A 22,591-nucleotide genomic window follows, 5' to 3' on the forward strand; every position below is an offset into this window, starting at 1 on the left:
GCTGAAACGGCTGCTCACAAACCAACGCTCTCCATCCAACCTCACTGAGCTCCAGCTGTTCTGCACGGAAGAATGGGCAAAAATTTCAGTCTCTCGATGTGCAAAACTGATAGAAACAAACCCCAAGCGTCTTGCAGCTGTAATCTCAGCAAAAAGTGTCGCTACAAAGTATTAACGCAAGGGGGCCGAATAAAACCCCACTTTTTTCAGTTTTTTATTTCTAAAAAAAGTTTTAAAAATCCAATACATTTCGTTCCACTTCACGATTGTGTCCCACTTGTTGTTGACCCTTCTCAAACAATTACAACTTCATATCTTTACGTTTGAAGTCTGAAATGTGGCAAAAGGTTGAAAAGTTCAAGGGGGCCGAATACTTTTGCTATACATACATAAGTGCATTTTATGTTTTTATTTTTTTTATTGACAAGTGCCTTCATTGGTTTCCTTTTCTTCAGGAAGAGATCGGGTGGGGTAACGTGACCCGTATCTTGGTGTATCTCTCTGATGGTCTCTTCCACAGTGCTGGAGATGGAAGACTCGCTGGTATTGTCAGACCGAATGATGGGAAATGCCACTTAAATAAGGATGGATTATATGAAACAAGCGAATCCTATGTGAGAAACTATATGACCTATAACTATATAGCTGCAATTCAAGGGATTTAACACAAATATTGTACATAGTACCTCCATTTAATTATTATTTTTTTTACTATAAATAATTGTAATTCATTGATGTTTTCTTTATTATTTCAATAGTCAATGGCTTGTTCTTCTTACAGATAAAAGGACTGGAATTCATTCCAAATTATTTTATCAAATTACTTCGAAGTCTGTCAAAAAGAGAGATATATAAATTCAAGCTAAAATTCTTATTAATTTCAATTTGCTTACTTCATTTTAAATCCATTGAGAAGGTCTCACTGTTTGAATACTTGTGGATCCAGTGACTCAAAATCTAAAACATTTCTTAATCTAAATTATTTACATTTACATCTTGTTTGTCTGTGTTTCAGGACTACCCTTCAATAGCCCACCTGTCTGAGGTTCTTGCTAAGAAGAATATAAAAATAATATTTGCGATTACTGATGATTATCAGGACACCTATCAGGTTCTTACCTCTGTTTTCTTATATGAACTTGTTATGTGCCAGTAGGGCGTTTTATCTACCAGTACAGTCTGCATTATAGATATACAGACAGGCTACAGTGTACAGTATATATATGTATATGTAAGTTGTCTGTTCTCTGCAGGAGCTCAGTGCAGTGATTCCCCAGTCGGTGGTGGGAATATTGGAGAGTGACTCCAGTAACGTTGTGCAGCTCATCTCTGATGCCTACAATGTAAGCAGGCTGTCTTTTCATCATTTAACATAAAACAGGATTATTATCAAAATATTGGGCCTTTTAGCGTCCCATAAATTAACTAATAGAAAATTACTTAAAATTTGAGTAATTAATTTGACTATTTATCATATTACTACACAGAAATCATATTTTCCTAATTAATCACTTTTTCCAGTCACATGCGTCCACCTTTTTATGGGACAATTTTGTAAAATTAGCATTTGAGCTAAATTTGAGCTACTTGAGTTGCTGTCACGCTTCTGTCCTGTGTTCCACTTTCTGGTATTTCCCTCTCTTTCTCAGTGCTTCATGTTGTTTACCATGCGGGTTTAGCAAATGAATGTTTTGTTTCTGACTCCTCCCTTGTCTCCCCCCAAGCCCCACCTCATCATCAGTGTTTCCACCTGTGTTTCATTTGTAAGCCAGCCCTCTTGTTATTTTCACCCGGTGTTCCTAGTCTGTTTCAGTGTATAAAGTCCCTTTGTTTTAGCCTTCCTAGTTTGTTCTCGGTCTCAGTTTATGTCTTGTCTCTTGTCAGGTAGTTCTAGTCGAGTCAGTTGATTTCTTTTGTTTTGTATTTATTTTAAGTTTGTGATTTTATTTTGAGTTTATTTCATTAAAATTATTGCATTTACATCTTCCCATTCCCATTTCTCTCTAACCATGAGAATTACAGACATGCTGAATTGTTTATGTTGACTGTTCCTGTACAATAACAGTATATTTGAAACATTAATACAGTTGTTTAATATTATTTAAAAAAATAATAGAATTATTTTAATTACTGTGATAGTTTAGCTTAAGCTTGAGTTAAATATGGAGACAATATGATAAATTAATTTATGAATAAACGAATATTAAGTGAAATAAATATTATTAAATGATGAACATGCTGCACTAATGTCTCTGATATCAAAGGTTACTTTCTTAAAGGGGCAGAGTTGTCCCAGGATCACAGGGCGGACAGATCATTCTTGGACACGTTTTAATAGCTTGATATTTTATGAAAATAGCTAAATTAATTATCAAAATGATTTTTTTTATTAATTTGAAAGTGGTGCTCTAGTTTGAAAGCAGTGCTAAAACTAAATGTTGTAATTGATACAGGATTTGGTTTCTAAGTTGATCCTGGAGCATCACAAAGCTCCAGCAGGACTGGACATATCCTACAGCTCAGAGTGCAGTGATGGCACTCAAAGTTACGGTCAGAAACGAGGAGAGTGCAGAAATCTGGACTTTGATCAGCAGGTAATTCAAATTTCACCATTCAGTTCAATTACAATTCTCCAGAACCTGATTCAGTGCATTATACAGTCTTAAACATCATCAGTCCATTCAGATAAGATTCTTTAGAAAAAAATTCAGTCGGACAAAATGACAGTTAATCTCATTTTGTGTTGAATCAATAAGTTTGGAAAAATATTAATTCTTTTTTTAACAATAAATACATGCATTTGACCAGTTCACACACTAGCAAAATATACACAGACATAATAAAGCAGAACCCATATTTTTACTGGAAATATATATATATATATATATATATATATATATATATATATATATATATATATATTTAACCAGATGTGAATTTTCTGAAGGAAATAATCAAGTAAAAGCAAAAAAAAATAAATAAAAAATAAATTTAAATAAATTATGATTACAATAATTTTCTATGTTTGTTGGTTTCTGAGATATTGATCTTTGATGAAGAAGAATATAAAGTAGAAGAAGCCAACAGATAATATCAGGTTTTTCTGTGCTGTTATTACCACGTTAGTTATTACTATTATGTTATTACAATGTTATTACAATTTTACATTACGATGTTTTTATCATTGTCCTATTGCAATGTTATTCACTATAATATTTTTCATGTTATTACAATTTTATTGTGTTACTACTGTGTTATTACTGTGTTATTGCTATTGTGTCATTACTCCAACACAATATTACTTTATTAGATAGATATTATTAGATACTAGAGAGAATTTGCTGCCTCATCTTATAGTTTGTGAATAAGTAGGCTCTCCATATATACAATATATGTGTATAAACACTGTTTCAGAATTTCTTGTAGATTCTGGTGTAAATGTTAAAATAGTAAAATTGTAACGCTACACTCTTCAGGTTTCTCTGATTCTACAGTAATGCTGAGTTTAATCTGTTCTCCTGCAGATTAATTTCACAGTGACTGTGAGCACTTCAGTGTGTTTCTCCCACGCCAGATCCTTCACTATCAGACCCCAGGGCCTGACTGAGGAGCTTTCTGTAACAGTGGAGACACTCTGTGACTGCGACTGCAGGGACACTGAACGGAGGTCATCTTACTGTCATGGGAATGGAACTTATGCATGCAGCGTCTGCAGGCAGGTCCCCTTTTAAACCTTTATAACCCATCTAACTATTATTAAAACTCAGTTAATTATTTTTACAATTTCACAACATAAGTTAAACATGACATCTACGTTAATTTATTAAATAATATATATTTTTTAAATAGTAGTGTATATTCAATGATTTGTATACAGTTAAAATGTCATATAAATAGCCCCTTGAGTAACTTTTTTCTAGTAATTATTCATTACATAGTTTTATCTGTATAGAGATACTTCTGTATTTTCAAATGTCTGCAACTGTAGACATCTGTAGCACGTTTTTATACACACAGTAATTTCACTGATTTTCTTTTATAATTTGTATTATATACTATGATAGATGAGTTGGTTTTTGCTTGTTTACTAAATGACATTACTTCTTACTTTACATATTTAGGGATGTATTGTAGTACTGTACTTTAGGGTCCAGTGTATTAAATGTTCTGTCTAGGTTGTTGGGGTAGTTTGATAGGATTCTATGATTGGGAGATCGCTGGTTCGAATCCCGTTCATGTAGCTTGCCATCAGCTGCCGGAGCCCTAAGAGAGCACAATTGGCCTTGCTCTCTCTGAGTAGGCAAATGGCGCTCTCTCCCACATCATTCCAAAGGGTGATGTTGATCAGCACAAGGCTGCGTCTGTGAGCTGATGTATTGGAACTGACTTTACACAGTCACAGTGTCAGAGGAGGCATGAGCTAGTCTTTACCCTCCTGGTGTTGGGGCATTACTAGTGATAAGGGGACTCCTAATAAGTGGGTTGAGTAATTGGCCTTATTACAATGCGGAGAAAATGGGATAAAAATTAGTTGGTGTTGGGTTGGAGAGTGGATAAGGGCCTCCACCAGTGTGTAATTTCTGTCTCTCTCCCTGTTTAAATCAAGTTGTCAAATGGGACTATGAACATGGGATAATGAGACTGTACACATTCTACTATCTATCTAATTTTCCTTTAATTATTAAAAATGAAAATGTTTAGAATCAAGGATTATACTGTAACATAAGGCACTAAAGGGTTTACCTGTGTGTTGAACAGTAGTGTTGATGTGTTTGATGTGCAGCTGTGATGAAGGCTATGTTGGACAGACGTGTGAATGTGAGAAGCAGCAGAATGCAGACTCCATATTGTCCATGGAGGCTTTATGCACTCCCTTTAACAGCACAAACACGTGCAGTGGTCATGGCAGCTGCCTGTGTGGGCGGTGCATTTGTCACAGCCACTACAGAGGCCAGTACTGCCAGTGTGATGACACCAGCTGCAATCATCACAAAAACCTCATCTGTGGAGGTAAGAAAGGCTTTAGTCTGTGAGAAAATGGGGATTTACTGCTAGCTCTTGTTTCAGTGCTATGTTTGCTTTTGCCAGTATTCCATTTGCTAGCAAAAAGCTTTTATGTTGCCAGATGTTGCTTGATGTTGAGAGTTAAAAATATAGAGGTATACAGGGCTTCCCCCACTTTTGATTCTGTAAAGACCAATGTTCGAAAAAAAAAATCGTGAGCTAAAAAAAATATAATATTAAATATAAAAAAAATCTTTAAAAGGATGTATAATTAGCCAATTTAAGCATTCTTCCCACATCCTACTTTACATGGTGGCCCAATCCCATTTCCCTTTTGTACCCCTACCCCTTGTTTTCGAGTGTAACCCTTCCCCTTGGAATAGAGTTAGAAAGGAAAGGAGTGAAATCCTCCCCATAAGAATTGACACAACCCTTCAAGCACCTGACACAGATATGATTGTAGCAATAAAGTGCTGAAGTTAAGCAACCTAGCTGCTGTTGGTTAACTAGTTAACTTTAGGGCTTTACCGTATGTCTTCAGAAAGGAGGCAGTTGGTGCAGCAAATAATATTATTATTATTGTCGATTTCTGAAGCTCTCTATGATGGGAAGCTGAAATGAGCTTTTACTAGCTTTCATTTTATTTGACTTTTCTGTTCCACCTTAAATTCTGCCATCTGTTGCACCATTTAAGATGGAAAGTTAGCTAGCTTGCTAGCTACTGCACACTAAGAAAAGTAAGTACAGATTTGTACTTAAAAGGGTACAAAGCTTGTCGCTGGGGCGGTACCTTATATTGAGGTACAAAAAAGTACCTTTCAGTGAAAGTCCTTTTTTGTACCCATGTTTTTTTTATGCCAGTATAGATTATAAAGATAATAAACATTATCATCAACTGAATATGTGTCAAGAACTTCATGATGCAAAATTGTCTGGCTTTCAAATTAAAAAATGTGCAAATAAAATATATATTGTTTATTAGTACAGTGGTACAGAATACTGAATGTACCTTTTGGCTGATTAAATGGAACAAATTTGTACTTATTGCTGTTAGGAATTACTTTGAACTTCAGAGGGAACAAATCTGACCCTGTAAAGACCAATATTGTACCTTTGAGGGTACAATTATGAAGAGTGTACCTTTGAGTACAAAAAAATATTCATATCGTACCTCTGTTTTTTAGAGTGTGAGATTAAAGGCTTGCAATTTTTTAGGCTTATTTTGAATGAAATGGCCATTAAACATTGTACTTACACCTTTATGTAAGGCATATATAGTATATGTAGGTAGTATATAAAGGTATATATAGTGGATATCTAATTTTTTAACAAGGAAAATATTTAAATTTGTGGGTTTCTTTTGATGCTTGTTCCACCATCTTGCCAGTGATTCTAGACCCTCTGTTTTAAGTATGCCTCTTAAAAAACTTCACTTTCCCATAACCCTCCAGCCTAACAGGAATTGGGACACAGAGGGGTAGGGCCAAGTGGTGAAATGGGATTGGGCCGGTGTGGAGGTTCTTAAAAAATGAGTGGATGATTTGTTTTGACACTTTTCCTATATTTTCATATTGGAGTCTTGAAAACTCCTTTGCTTCTATACTCCAAGATTAATTCCGTTTTCCATGTAAGTGGTATAAAGGTAGCAGGTGTGTCAGTGACCGGTATTAGTATTTGAATATTCACACAATCATTAGCTTATCTATTGATTCTGATCTAGTGATTTTCTTCTGTTTCCCCTTTGCAGGAAATGGGCGATGTAACTGTGGCACTTGTGAATGTTACCCAAACTATGAAGGGCCTGCCTGTGAATGTTCTACCATCACAGATGAGTGCCAGACAGGAAACGACAGCATATGCAGCAACCATGGGTACTGTGAATGTAACCAGTGCATATGTCATCCAGATTTCAAAGGCAAGCACTGCACCATGTCCCTGTATCCATGCCTGCAGTATGGGTAAGCACTAAAAAACACCAAGAGCTCTGTTTTCAGATTGTTTTGACCTAGGCGAAACAGACTCATAAAGTTTATGCTCAGGAACCAGAGATTCTACAAATGTTGCGTGGGCTGATTGGCATATTATACTCAGCAACCAAAGATGACAAAGATGACGAAGCCTAAATACCTGAATGTGGGGCAAGCTTTTGGGACAGAATCGGTTATTGATTCATACTGGAGCCCAAGTAATTTTTGCTATCTGGGAGGAGCCCTGTAACTCAGTTCTTTACATTAATCTAAAAGCTTAGATACTGTCATGCAGGCCAGGTGAGATGTAGACATGTGCAGGTACTTAACATAAAGTTATTAGCAAAGTGGTCAAACTTGCAAGAGTTACGTGGGATAATCATGGTAAATAGAGCTGCAAGACACGGGAGGTCCAAAATAGTGCAAGAGGGCAAGAGGATAAAGAGTGAACAAAAAGGCAAAACAGGTCGGAAACTAAGGAATACAAGGTACAAATGAATAACTGCAACGGGAAACAGAAACAGAGGGGTATTATAAAAGGGGAGGGGTATTTATACAAACAGGAAATGGCAATAGGAAACAGTCACGTGATCCAATTTGTCTGGAGGGTAGAGCTCAGGTGCATACTGGGAAATGTAGTCTTTAGAGCGAGAGCTAGAGTCCAGGACATGCAGAAAGTCAGCGACAGGACTAACAAGTACATTGTGACAGTAAAATAGAAATGATCTTTTTTCTTTTGTTGGTTGTTTTTTTTTCCCCAGGGCTTGTGTTCGTTGTAGGTTGTCAAATGTGTTAGAGAAAGAAAACTGTGAAGAAGCCTGTTCCTCTACTGAACTCATTCATTCCCCTGATGCAAGAATCTTTTCATGTGATGATGAAATGGTATTCTTTAATGTGGAGTCAAACAGTGAGACTGTCCAAATCTTCTACAGGGAAAAACATAGTGAGTTTCATATCCCAAACATCTCACAAGACACATTCTGCTATTTAAATCTTGAATGAAGACATGCAGTGGTTTTCAAACTGTGGTACATTTAGCATTGGTGGCCTACAAAGCATCCCAAGGTGGTATAAAAGATGACCTAGTACTAGTAAGCCTTAATTGTCTTCTGTCTTAATAGGTCTGAATGGAAAATGAAGTTACAAGTATATAGTGCCTTTCATATAGTGACTTTACAATCAACACTCAATCATATACAGTCAGCCCTCATCCACACACCAGCAAAAAGCGGCAGCTTATCAAACACAGCATAATCTTAACTGGACACAACCATCCACCTAGCAGACTGCTAGGCACTAAGGCATTATTGATTCAGGACTGAGTGCCAAGCCATATTCTGTTAGGGAAAACTAAGAGTCCCCAGAGGAAACCTCTGCAGACACAAGTAGAACACTAACAAGAGCCCAGTACTGACAGCCACCCTGCTGCCAAATATGAATTGTATATGATTCAAAACAATGATCCAACTATCTACCGCACTATTGCTAAAAAAAACAGCTCAAAACCAGTTTGTCATCCAGAAAAACATACCCTATGTTGGTTGGCTAGCTTATTAAACTAGCTCTTGACCAGCAGAGAGTATGTATTTTCTAAATGACCAGCTGGTCTTGAGCTGTATTTCTTAGAAGGGGTTACATGTACAAAAATAGTATTTGGAGGTTTTAGATTGATCATAGGTGATACATGGTACAAAAAAGTTTAAGAACTATAGCATTATTGGAACCAATGATATATAAATAAAGGCTGCAATCAATATAACGGCTTCAGTAATATATGATCTCTATTTTCAGGTATTTTCCAGAGAGCCATGTTTGGAACTTTAGTGATTTTCTGCAGTGGAGTTGGAGGAGTTGTCATTTTGGGCACCACAATGATCTTAACATACCTGGTACTGTTGAACATCTACTACCAAATTGTGCCTTAAAGGGACAGTTTACTGAAAATGAATCGATTATCATTCATCAGATCACACTGACCGACAACCCTGTCCCAGCTGTCTTCATGAATTCTGTATTTGTGCATCTTTTTCAATATAAGACTCTGTTTAAAACAGTCCAGTGCCTCTGACACTTTTTGATTAAAGTAAAACATGTCTAATAAAAAAAGCTTCAATAGGGAATTCCTCTTTTTCAGACTTTCAAAACTCAACTGTTAAAATGTAAATGACATCCATAGTGGGTTTGATGTAAATGGCTTGTTGTAGAGCTAACAGACTTCAATATTACCTTTATGTTCAAGAATTTTCCATGCATATAAAATAATTGTTACTATATAGAATCACTTGTTGACCTACAGACCTTGTTCTGAGTTTTAAATGTTCGATAGAGCTGACAACTCTCATGTGTTTTGACTATTCGACAGAACACTGGCCTACTGGCTATGATAACAAGTTCAAAATATTGGACTTGATATAACACAGTGGATCAACACCAGCAATTGACATGACTCTCGAAACCATCACGGACCATCAGTAAATTTAGCATTTCATTTGGAAATAAAGGGAGCATAGTCTGAAGGAAGAATGGAGAGACACACAGTCCAAGCTGCTTGAGGTCTAGTGTGAAGTTTCTACAATCAGTGATGGTTTGGAGAGACATGTCATCTGCTGGTGTTGATCCACTATTTTTATCAAGTCCAAAGTCAGTGCAGTTTTTTTCCCCACAAAATCTTACAGCACTTTATGCTTCCCTCTGCTGACAACTTTTATGGAGATGCAAAATTCATTTTCTAGCAGGACTTGGCACACTGCCCACATTGCCAAAAAGTACCAATTGTTCTTATATAATACTCTAATTTTCTGAGACACCTAAGTTTTTTTTATTGGCTGTTAGCCATAATCATCAACAATAAAATAAATTCACGCTTAAAATTGATCACTTTGTGTGTAATACATCTATAGCCTATAATATATGAGTTTCACATTTGAAAGTGAATTACTGAAATAAAGTACATTTCCACTGTATATATATACAACTCTGGGAAAAAATAAGAGACCACTTCAGTTTCTGAATTAGTTTATCTGATTTTGCTATTTATACGTATATGTTTGAATAAAATTAACATTGTTGTTTTATTCTATAAGCTACGGACAACATTTCTTTCAAATTCCATATAAGTAAAAATAACAAAAAAGATGCTTTCAGACCTCAAATAATGCAAAGACATGTTCATATTCATAGAGTTTTAAGAGATCAGAAATCAATATTTGGTGAAATAACCCTAGTTTGTAATCACAGTTTTCATGCATCTTGGCATCATGTTCTCCTCCACAAGTCTTAGACACTGCTTTTGGATAACGTTATGCCTTTACTCCTAGATCATCCATCTCCCTCTGGATTATATTCCAGAGGTTTTCAACTTGGTAAAATCAAAGAAACTCAACATTTTTAAGTGGTCTGTTATTTTTATCCAGAGCTGTATATACTGATGTAACACTGAAACGAATGAACATTAAATAAACAGACATATGCAGGACTTTTACTTTAGAAAGCGGATGTCGAAGGGAGATTTCAGAGGGCAGGAGGAGGTCGCTGGGGAAGCTGGGACGGCGGCGGAGCGCATTAATGTCCGCCCGCTCGGAGAGAAGGTGCGTGTCCGCTGTGTCCGCTCGGGCTGCCCCGTCAGGAATGCGCCGCATGGCTCTGGCGCCTGTGTTACCGGAGAGGGAGACGCGCTAGAGACGGAGCTGCGAGTGTACCGCGCCTGGGTTCGCTGCTGGGGTCGTGTGGGCTGTTTGCACGCGTCTGTCTGCGGCTAGTTGCTTCGTATTATCATAATCATCACAACCACTAGCTACTACCACTACAACTAGCGTTAGCTAACACCACCATCATTCTGCTTCTTCTCGATATACTGAACAGACCGCTTAGCTTAGCCTGCGAGCAAGCTAACTAGCTAAGCTAGGTTAGCTAGCAGCTTACCGTATAGTCTCCATAGGCTTTAGCTAGTTAACTTGCTAGTTAGCTAACTAGCCAGAACACACAGAGCGCGCTAGCTTGGCTAGCTTAGCGATTCCAACCAGCTGGAGAAGTTAGCTGAGCTAGCTAAAGCGGTGGACGCCCCTTACGTAGTTAGCTAGCTAATTAGCTTAGCTTAGCTGGGTACCGTGATCGCTAGCTAAAGAAGGGGGTGGGTGATACACATACACACACACGTGGGGGCCCGGCCGGGGAGAGGAAGACGGAGGCGACGCAGCGGGAGTGAGCGCCAGGGAGCGGCCGATGAGTTCAGAGCAGGGCGGAGAGCCGCTGCAGGAGGAGGCTGAGCAGCCGGGACCGAGAACCCGCGGGGAGGACGGGACCGGGCCCGGCACTGGGGCTGGGACCGGTGCCGCACCCGGGACCGGCGGAGATTCGGGAGATTCAGGTGAAATGGTGAGTAGTCTGGGCCTTGTATTGGCTGTATTGCTTGTATTGTATTGTGTGTGCTCCATCCTTAATTCGCTTTGTAGCTAAAAAGCACAAATTGCACAATTGCAAGCCGCTTCAAGAGCCAGAGACACTCAATAGTGTCCTGTCTATTTGTGCTACCCATCAATATGTGCTACGTAGCGGTTCTGCGCAGGCGCTGGACACCCAATGTTTTATTTTTTATGCTTAGCTTTTTTAGGGCGTATTTCACAAATTTAGAAGTGTTACATTTTCTGTTGGAAGATTATTATTGTTGTTGGCTTGAGTGCGACTAATTGTGTTTTAATGTAGTTTGCATTTTATATGTTTACATTCATGCACCCTAAGCAATAGTGCATCCAAATACCTGTCTTGATATTTCCTTACTTAAATATAGGTTAGAAGCAAGTTTGAATTTCTTACTGTAATGATGCTGCTGAAATCTATCTATAATCTCTTATACAATTCTAACAATGCATACATTGTGTGTATATGTAACTTGTGTGTAATAATTAACAAAACATTAAACTGGCATACTACTTATGCTTGGATAATTTTCCTGAAATTACCTTTCTCCTTGTTTGAGCAAGGAAGGCAGCTGTAACTTACCTATAATACACCATACACTAAGGTAGCACGTTTTAGATAGATTTCACTATTCGACAGAACACGGGCCTATTCTGAAAGGAGGTTTGATAGACAGATAGAGCGAGAGGGAGGTGTGTTAGCTGGCTAGCTAACCCACTAGCTTGATAGCTGCCTAGCTAAATAAGGCCAACGGCGGGCGGTGTTAATTTGGTCTAGCATTGACACACACACACACACACACACACACACAGCTATACCTAAATGGTGGCGAGTTGTTCATGACGTGAAGCTTCAGAGGGTAGACAGATAGCCTCAACGACACCTGGCCAGCTATTTGATAGTGAATGTAGAAAATAAACCTATATTTCTATTTTATAAAGGAGCTTGGCGTGTGAAGGTGTAGCTACACGCCTTATTCCATTCAAAAACTCTTTAGTTAGCTGGGTAGTATTAGCAATTTTTACTCTGTATCCTAGCGTTAGCTAATGTAGCTTACGATCTGATATAACCTTCCTAGCTAGCGTTAGCTTAGCTAGCCACCCTTATTTGCTGTTTGTCAGTACATTTCAACGTAGCTAACGTACATACACTGTTTAACGTTAGCTAGGTTTACTGGCTTTCCATTAAAAAAACATCAGCTATAACTGCAGTTTGCTAGCTTGTTAGTAAAGTTAGTTTAAATTGCCTAAGCTTGCCTGTCATTCGATATTTCTTTAAAATATAGGTTATAGCTAATATTTACGACTTTAATCAATAGGGCTAATATAGTTTGATTTCACGTGATTATTTTGTAGCTACAAGCCTCTATTATTATGTTATTAGCTATGAACTGTCCATAGGTTAACTCAACATGTTGGCTTGCTGAAAGTAAATAGCATACTACATTGCCAGTTAGCTTAACTCAGACCCCTAGCTAATTACTGTTTTGTTTTTTTAAATATGTGTATGTACACTACGTATTTCATTAAAAAACATTTACAAGCCATTTAATTGCAGTAACGGTGCTGCAAAGGCCACTAAAATGTGCAAAACATCCTTTTTTTTAATTAAAATTCGACTAAATTTTGCAAGGAGAGAATTTTCATTATTAGAATACTGTCAAACCAGATGGGGTTTTGTTAAGAGGTTAATAACTTATTATTTATGAACATTTTATATAGGTTCTATTATTATATTATAAATATGGCTATCAATAATAGCTAAGTTAGCCTAGGTTAGCTAGGTTAAATGGCCTAAGATAGCTGTACAACTTGCCTGTCAGTCGACATTTCTTTAAAATTATAGGGTATAGCTAATATTTACGACTAATCAACGTTGCTAATACGTTTTTTGTCTTTTTGTGAACTTTTTGCTCGTTGTTATTCACTTATTTTGTAACTATAAGCTTCTATTATTATGTTATAAGACATGAACTAAGGTTAGATTAACTCAATATGCTGGCTAGCTGGATCTGGATGGCTAGCGTTAGCAGGCTGGCTAACTAGCTAGCTAATTTGCTGTGACAGGCGTTATTGAACTGTTTTTAATGTTTGTTTAACGTGAATGAAACCTACAATATTCTACAGTATATTATAAAGCAGATATATGCACTAATAGTTCGTTGTTTAGCTAACAAATGTCTGCTAAAAGCTAATGCTGTTTGATGGATGGCTAAGCTACAGTTGCTGACTAGCTAGCCTAGCAAGCTTATACTGAGTCAATCATATGACAACAAGCACAAACCTTTAATTCATGCAGAATAAAGTAAATTTACAAATCATATCCTGACAATATTTAACACGTGTTATACCTCTAAACATTCTGTAATTTGTTCAAATAAGACAATTCATGCTTTTATTTGTTTATTAAAACACTGTAGGAATCAGGGTTTCCAGTCTGAGTGGAGCAGAGACAGGCCTCATAGCCTCTGTTTTTACCTAAATTCATCATCCTGTTCCCTGTAATTAATGCATTCTGTACACTCTCCTAAAGCAGCTGTCACTGACTTATATTTGAGGGTTAAAGAGACTTTTACATGTAGCTGTTTTGGTGTAAAAGCTTGAAAATTGTACAACAGCTGTTTCTGAAATTAGAGTTGTTGTGGAGGAGGAGCACAATCCTTTTGGAGCAGGTGGTTGCTCACAATTGCGCCCCCATTCACATGTAACATGTCCCTGTGTTAAATATTTTAACATCACACGCTGTAACCAAGTTGGAAACCAGGCTGGGAAAGCCTTGCTGATTTATAAAAATAATAAAGGATGACCTTAATAGTTACAATAGGGCAGTCATTTAACCCCTTTTACAGGCAAGCATCTTTGTCATTTTTCTTCCTGATATTACATGCCTATTTCTTAAGGATTTCTATTAAGGCATTACGTGTGTAATTTTCCTGTTGAACAAACATTACTAATAATTGTAAGTGTAAAACATTTGAAATCTGCAAATGTTAATGTAATGAATACCAATAATACAATTGGCACTGTAATGAACTGAACTTCATTTTAAGATCAATATTTCCTATATACAAATCAAACATTTCATGTCCTCCAAACCTTTAGTTTCATTACGGTTGTCTAGTTTTCATGTCGGTTTTCAAACATTCAGAATTTGGGTTTATTCCTGCTTCTCCAAGTGTCTTGTAGAAATTCACAATGTAGAATAACTTATTTTACTGCAGAAAAAGGTTTTTTTGTATTGCCTACACTTGTAGCCCAGGCTTGTTAGTGTTATCACAGGTCATTCCTCTCTGCTGCTGTTAAACTGTAAAAAACATATGTCTCTGTAAATCATATGCACAGACCATACCCTTAAGCTATGTAGAATTTTAATATATTTTGTAAACATGCCATAACATGTTTACATGTAAAATACATGTAAAACGATCCAATTATTATTTTTCCTTAAGTTTTCCAGGCAGAGATTTAGCTTAGTTTTGGACTACACAACATTTTGAACAGATATCTTGATTTATATCTTAATATTTAGTTTGTTTCCTCTTTGTACTTTTGTGCATCTTGCTATCCCACAGTGTGTTGCTGCTGTTGCACTGTACTGTTTCCCCGCTATGTGACTAAATAAAATAAATGCGTTTCTTGAAAATCATTTTGATCACCAACAGTATCAATCATAATGAAAGATTTATCTCATAGCACACCCTAACCCCTTAAAAGCAGCGTGCATCTGCACATTTGAGTGGCAGTGCGGTGGCCTGTGCGGCACCTTTACTGCGTTAGGCTAAAAAGCTGGGATGGACTTCTGCATTCCAGGAGAGCAGCCAAAAAGACTGTCAGCAGTCTTTATTTCCAGGTGACTATATTTCCTGAATCCTTGATGAACTAGTGACATTCATTTTCTTCTAGCAAGCCGAGGAACCCCCAGACAATTAGGGATTTAATGCTTCCTTCTTTAATTTGTGCTGTGCAGAGCCACATTAAATCTAAAGTCTACACTGAAGAATCTTATACACAACGATACAGGAATTCTGAAATACTGCTAAATGTTTGCATTCCTTTAATTTTGAGATTTTTCTGTTCCCCTAAACACAGCAGTCTTCTAGTTGCAGTTCTATTTTGGGCACACATTGTCATTTTTGTTGAAGTGCATTGTTGTTGTACGTTGGCTGAATTAATCCTTTGCATTAACCCAAATTAATTGTACATGCAGTTATTAAAAAAAAAAATGAAGTGCAGCTATGTCCTGTTTGACGGAACCACAGTACTAGCACCTGTTAAGCACCAGTCTTATAACTTTTTTTTTATTTATGTATTTGAAAACATCTATAATATAATATAATGATAGAGATTTACACAATATAATGTTACTAAATGTTATTAGTTGCTCAGAACAAAGCTTAAGTAATTATATTCCTTAATAAAATGTAAAAAAAAAATAAAATAGATGATTATTCTGTATAAATTAGCATTTGTAGCATTCTGTAGTAAATGCAATACATATTTTGTGTTCTAGCCCTGTGTTATCTGAACATACTGCTCTGTTTTAGTTCATTAAATAGTTGACATGAGCAATCTTCTAATACCAGTATGGATATAACTGTATATCCCTGCTTTCTAGCATATTTAAATCATGCATATGCAGTTGTGATCTATTATTTATGCAGTTGTGTAAACAGGCTAATAAGCTAAATATTTCATGCAGTTCTGCTGCTTGCCTGAAGTAAATGGAGCTTTTGAATCTGTCACCTGATTTATGTAATTTAACTCTTGTAGAATTGCAGTCTTACTGTCTGTTTTTTCTTTTCGAATAAAAGGTTGCACTTCCAGAATACAGTGAATATATAGCGTGCTTGAGTTAAAGAGTATATCTCTCAGTAATTGCTGCTGTGCAGTCTTCTCAGCACATTTAATAAACAAATGCACACTTGGGTTCAGTAATGAATGTGCGGAGGTGGGATGTGGTGAGGAAGAAGTGCTGTAGAAAGAAGCCGGCTAGGATTCCTTCATATCTGAAGGTAGTCGGCAATGTAAGTAGATGGTAAGATCCTCACAATTTCAGCACTACTTAAGATGGTAAAGACAGAGTTACAGACCTAACAAACAAGAAGTTTTTAGCCTCATTGGGCGCACTAGCCACGTTAGAACAGAAAAAGTCTGGTTTTATAACTGAAATCAATGGCTGAAATGTTTGTAAATTAAATTGTTTAAGGTTTGCTTACTGTTAAAAGAATATTTTTTCCTTTGTGTTAATAGTTAACACTGTATGTTAAGTGATATCAGTATAGTCTTGAGTTCACATTAGTAGTGATGTCCTGTACAGTCTGCAACAATATGAAAAAGAACTCCAAAACCAAGCCCACTGAGCAACTCAACTATTTGTAATTGAGTTAAAATGTTCAGTTAATCTGCTAAGTGAATGATTTGAGGAAGGGCTTTGCAAGAACAAGGCTGAAATTATTTTAAAGTGTGCATGAACAATTGTCATCACAGGATGTGCAAAACCTTGTGCTATATCAAATACCTCAAAATATATAAAATTAACTATTAACTAAAAAAAAGTATTTGGCAGGTTTTGACCAATATAATTAATTCCACTTCACTACTGGATACAGAGAGCATTCTGAATTTCAATGACCCATTTGATCACTAAAATCTGGTAATATTATACAGGTGTAATTTTCCCTACATCAATTCAATGGCAGCAGCCCATTGGTTCCCTCTCTGAACTTTACCTATGTTGCTTTAAGCGAGTCTTCTGTTGACAACCTAGACATTAGAATGCCTGCCAAAGGTTGTAGCTGATAACAGAACTACAGTGTGACTTTAAACAAAGGATTAGAGATTGTGGATAGGTCATGTAGGAAAAGGACTGGTAATTAAAATAAAGTTTACTAGCTTATTTAATTTATTGCTGCTGTTACTTCTGGAGACACTGAGTACTGTTGTATAAATGATACACAGGCCAGTGCCAAATAACTATGAATAAGTCTATGAATAAACTGTTCTGCACATTAATAGGTTGCTTGAACAGGAAGCACCTAATTTCATTGATGTTGTTTAATGGTTATCAGGTACAGCCTAGTTTACATCATGGTTTGGACAGAATGTGTTTATATATGATTGAAATGATCAGCTGTGACCCTACTGAATCTGTCTAGTTCTAATCCTTATTAAAACTTTGATCAGGCTTGAAGTCAGTTTGACGTTAAGAGCTCAGTAAGGAAAAGTACCCCTATCAATTGGCTAGCCTGTGTTGGTCAGCTGTTGTGATGGACTTCTGGGATTTTTTTAAGTTCCTATATCTAAACTTCCTGCAGTTTAAATTGCCCCAAAAAATCATGGTGGTAAATGATATTATTGTTATTCTTTGATACATTTGAAGACATAATATTATACATGCAATAATGCAGTAATACCCAATACCTGCAAAAGTCTTTGTTAAATTTCTGCAACTTTTAATGTTTAACTAAATTATGTAACATATTTACTCTGATGAACAAAAGCAGATGTAAAAGACATCTACCAGTAAGGTCTTCACCCGCTGCCGTCTGTGCAAGTTTATTATTTAACAATTAGCCTCGAGCCAAGTAGGCTCGTTTTCTTGTTGTTAACATGTTGGTTAATTTGCAGTGCTTTGCTGCTATAGAGTAATATCGTATGTCTGTACATTTTTGTTGAATGTATTGGTTAGTTGTTGTTTAAATGGGCAATACTAACATGAATCTGATGTTCTGTCCTGCAGGTGACCTCAAAAGGAGCCGGGCTGAACCCTAATGCCAAAGTGTGGCAGGAGATTCCAGCTGCACCAACTGAGGCTCCTGTGGATGGCACTGAGGCCTCCCCCTGGTCACAGCCCAGTATGACTGAAGGTAAATTAGCAGGGTTTGTGGAAAATTGTGCTTTTATACAGGTGGACAAAATGCAAGTGGTAAAATGTAATGTAATTTGTTAAAAAAATAAAAAATAATAAAAATGAAATCGTAAAATGCACCAGCAATATTGCTTCTATGCAACATACAAAACACAGTGTGTTTGTTTAAGAACAGATGTTGCTATATATGTGTAATATTAAACAAATACAGGATTTTACACCAGTAAAACATAATGAAATAAGTGGAAGAAATGTAATTAAATTAATTCACATTGTGTATCAAACAATCATTATTTGGAGCATTATTTGTCTGTATGTGACCTTGCACATTCTAAGCCCATTGTGATGATTATTTAGAAATTATGTGTTGTCTTTATATATAGTACGTTTGTTTTTTTAAACCTTATGTATTTGCTTTACTACATGTTTACTCTTTGTAATCGATCTAAATTTGTTTAGTGAATAAATAAGTGTCACACAACAAGCTTTATCCTATCTACAACAATATAAAGCACATGCCAGATTTAGATTATGTCAAAAGCCCTATCCGGACAGGAGTAGTTTCTCAGGGGGATGTCTGTGAAAAAAATATTTCACGCTTCTACTCAGTGATAAAACTTTTGTATCCAGACTACAATTAAAAAACAGGAGGACCAGTTAGTTTTTTGGCTTTTTCATCACTTGACATCGCGTGCAGTAGCTCCTCCATTTCCACTTGCTCTTGTGTTTACGTGAAGCTCCATGGAAATGCACGTCCACAGTGTATTTATGGAGCGTGGCAGCAAAGAAATAGCTATTTCCTCAAACACAAGGTGATGAAACAGAGATGTGAATCTGGACGGGACTAAAATTATCAGAGGACCACAGACTTCAGCGAAAAAACGTAGGCCTGAGAAAATCACATACATGTTCGTTCCGGACAGGAATAAAATCACAGAGGACCCCCCATAAAAGAGAAAATTACCCTAGGACCCCCTGAGAAACTAATCTCGTCTGGCTACGGCTAAAGTTACAATAAGCAAAAAATCTCAAGTAATTTGGAAATATTGTCAACTTCAATATACTTTTCTCAGTACAGTAAATTAATCTTCCACATTAAGAGCATCATTCTGTCGCTGCCTGTACTGCTTGTTAACAGGACAGTTTGTGCCTGACATCTGTTCTGGGTTGCCTGTGTTTATTCAGAGCCCAATGGATGTAAACCATACACGTCTGGGTTCTCTGCGCTCATGGACAACGGCAGCTCTGCCACTGCGGAGGGTGTGGTCAATGGCTTGGATCCCCCTCATCCAAACTTCTCTGTTTGTGAGCCCAACAGTGGAACTAATGGTTAGTAGCATGTATATTAATGCTAAGTTTGCTGTAGTGCTCAGTGTCACTGGGCCTGTGTTGTTGGAATGTCTCAATAGCTGATCTGTGTGTTGTGTTTCTTTTACACAGTGGAGTCTAAACTCTCTGAGGAGCAGCCGCTGTCAGCAGAGAGTCTCCGCGAGTCCCTCAAGAAAGAGCTGGAATTCTGCTTCTCCAGGTAGGTGTGGTCTCTGAAGCCACAGTGCCGGAGATCAGGGGTGGACGATATGGCCCTAAAATAATATCATGATATTTCATGTAATTTTAGCAATAACAATACTCTTTGCAACATAACAAAACAGTGAATTAGAAAAGTAATTTCAAGAATACATTAATGCGACAGAATTAAAATGAAATTTCATTAGTGCATGCAATATGATATGGCACACCCCTAACTGGGATATAAAAAAAAATACAAGAATTGTATCATATTTGTAACATAATCAATGATCCAGAATGTCATGAGACTAATAATAATGCACTCCAAATGTCTCCATATATTCAGGATTAAAGTAAAATAAATTATACTGTACAGAATAATCTGCCTCTAGTAGATATATAATGGGTAATTAGAACAGTGGAAATTTGGGAATTTTTCTTTTGCTAAAAACAGCCAAAAAGTAGTACCCTGATGTGATAACTAGGGGTGCGTGATATGGCACAATATTCAGAAATGTTGGCGATATTATTGCGTATGATACGATATGGTACACCCCTAATCCCAGCAAAACTACCATCAAGACACAATGCCTTTACCCCAGTTGTGCTATTCTAATTTTTACTTTAGGACTGCTATTCACAGATTTACCTTAGAAATAATTTTTCTGATTATGCCTCTACTACTGAAAGTCCTAATGTTACAGGAAACACTGTGACGTGACTTTAAATAAATAAGTTATTGTTTAGATTTTTGGCAGAATATTTTCAGTTGCTAAATATTATATCCATCACTGCTGTGCAGTTAAATGTCATTCCTGTTCTGGGTCTTTGGTCTCACTTTCTGTGTTTATCACCAACAGGGAAAATCTATCAAAGGACCTCTACCTAATATCTCAAATGGACAGTGACCAGTTTGTTCCAATTTGGACTATTGCCAGCATGGAAGGAATTAAAGTTCTTACTACTGACATGGACCTGATCCTGGACGTATTGAGATGTAAGTGCTTCCTTAGATTTAAAAAAAAAACTAGATTCTGTATACAAGCCTTTTGCCTATTCATGTGATTTAGTCTTTTTTTTTTTTTAGAGTAGAGAGAAAAATATTCTTAAATTAACGATATTTTTATTTTAGTTTTTGAGTGTTCTTTAAAGACCTGCAGTTATCTTAAAATTTTGAAGTTTTGGTTATCTAGTATAAATCAGTGCATCAGATTTGTAATAACACCTTATGGAGTAAAGAATGGAGACCAGCAGTTGTTCTGCTCCTTTAAGTCAGTACCTGCGTGCATCATCGCAGTTTGCTCTCATTACTGTAGTTGCCACTAGTATACTGGAGGGGAAATTAAAACCGGTATGCATTTTTCACATATGCCAGAGGCACTGTGTGGTGCTGTGTAGAACAAAAATCTGTTGCAAAGAAACATACTGGCACAGCTCATTAGCTAAAAGCCCCTAGTTAGCATAACAAGCTAACACACTGGAATAATGGTAGCTCAGCTCTGTGGAGTCAAATGCTCATCTTGCTCTGTCCTGCCTAGAAAGAAATGAGAACAGCACTTTATCTGAGGAGCTACAGTTGCTGTTTCTTTCAAATGCAATATGTGTTTTTACCTGAGTAAAATAAAAAAAAAACAGCAATTATTCACTTAGAAAGAGACAAATGGAATTTCCCAGACAAGCCCAGAATCAGTCCTGGGTAAAAGTCATCTTCAGCTGTTTTTTCTGCTAATGAAGTCTTAATGTTTTATATATCCTATCAGTAGAGCAAGTCACAAACCTATATAAAAGCCCAGTCATGCAAAAAAAATAAGAAATAATAATAATAATTCTTCCTCTTTCAGATAGAAAGACTTGCATAATCACAGGTCTATATTCCTTTGTCCATTATATCATACACTGGACACACCTCTTAAACATTGAAGTTTAGGTGTCTCATTCGTTCTTATTGCCAAAGGTTTATACAATCAAGTACCTAGCAATGCAGTCTTTAGTGAAGTAATGATTGTAAAGAGCTCACTGAACTTCAGTGTGGTTCTTTAATAGGATGGTGCTTTCTTCCCTCTTAGATACATCACAGTCAGCTGTGAGGGATATTATTGAGTATTATTGAAAAATGGAAGCATTGAGGAACCACAGCATGTCTGTGTGATGAGGAGCAGTGTGCTGATCAATAACTTTTTTTTTTTTTTTTTTTTTTCTCCCTCTGCAGCATCTCCTATGGTTCAAGTGGATGAGAAAGGAGAGAAAGTGCGGCCGAATCACAAACGCTGTATCATCATCTTGCGAGAGGTTCCAGAAACTACCCCTGTGGAGGTAACAAGAATGGCATTTCTACCAAGTGTTAAGAAAACTTTAATAGGTTTAAGAAACACCTCTTCATCAGCATCTGAAGACAGAGTTCCACACTGCTGTTTAGTGGTCCAGGTTTAAATTAAATACAAACCTAATCAAATGTATGCCACCAATTGTTATGTCAATGTATCCGTTATCCATCTTTCAGAAAGCAGCTGAAAAGTGTAGCTGAAACAGTTTTTCATATTTTCAGCTGCTTTTTGAAAGGAGGTGAAGGGCTACATGCGAATGCCCATAACCTAGCAACAATCATGGTGACTACTTTGCAAGATACCACAGCAACCACTTAGCAACAACGTAGCCCATAACAACCAGATTGACAGCACCGTGGAAACACCTGTAATATCATTGCGTCCAACTAGCAGCAGCATATAGCAGCTGCCTTGAAGTAAACTCAATTTACTAAATAAAAGTAAAAATAACTAGAAAAGTGTTTCCACAGCTATTGTTCCTAGTTTAATCTCATCCTGTACTCT

The 22,591-nt window shown here is 36.8% G+C and overlaps 2 protein-coding genes across 4 annotated transcripts in view; both read left to right on the forward strand.

Annotated features, from left to right (window-relative positions):
* Nucleotides 1–9,162, forward strand: part of LOC103041955 (integrin beta-1-A) — a 14,237-nt gene extending 5,075 nt beyond the window's left edge. The window contains exons 6-14 of the mRNA XM_049486358.1: nt 456–614; nt 1,016–1,111; nt 1,254–1,343; nt 2,454–2,594; nt 3,525–3,715; nt 4,784–5,010; nt 6,752–6,962; nt 7,733–7,914; nt 8,763–9,162. Coding sequence (XP_049342315.1) covers nt 456–614; nt 1,016–1,111; nt 1,254–1,343; nt 2,454–2,594; nt 3,525–3,715; nt 4,784–5,010; nt 6,752–6,962; nt 7,733–7,914; nt 8,763–8,896 — 1,431 coding nt within the window. The 3' untranslated portion in view covers nt 8,897–9,162. The remainder of the gene's footprint in view (nt 1–455; nt 615–1,015; nt 1,112–1,253; nt 1,344–2,453; nt 2,595–3,524; nt 3,716–4,783; nt 5,011–6,751; nt 6,963–7,732; nt 7,915–8,762) is intronic.
* Nucleotides 9,163–10,549: 1,387 nt separating this feature from the next.
* The window catches only part of LOC103037486 (La ribonucleoprotein 4), a 28,420-nt gene continuing 16,378 nt past the window's right edge, over nt 10,550–22,591 (forward strand). For 2 of the 3 annotated variants that reach the window (XM_022676881.2, XM_022676882.2), the window contains exons 1-6: nt 10,550–11,345; nt 18,126–18,252; nt 19,440–19,583; nt 19,695–19,782; nt 20,624–20,760; nt 21,973–22,076. In XM_022676881.2, coding sequence (XP_022532602.2) covers nt 11,193–11,345; nt 18,126–18,252; nt 19,440–19,583; nt 19,695–19,782; nt 20,624–20,760; nt 21,973–22,076 — 753 coding nt within the window. In that variant the 5' untranslated portion in view covers nt 10,550–11,192. The remainder of the gene's footprint in view (nt 11,346–18,125; nt 18,253–19,439; nt 19,584–19,694; nt 19,783–20,623; nt 20,761–21,972; nt 22,077–22,591) is intronic. The other variant, XM_022676880.2, reaches the window with a different exon arrangement.

The sequence above is a fragment of the Astyanax mexicanus genome, chromosome 13, assembly GCF_023375975.1.
Source record: "Astyanax mexicanus isolate ESR-SI-001 chromosome 13, AstMex3_surface, whole genome shotgun sequence".
Lineage (NCBI taxonomy): Eukaryota > Metazoa > Chordata > Actinopteri > Characiformes > Acestrorhamphidae > Astyanax > Astyanax mexicanus.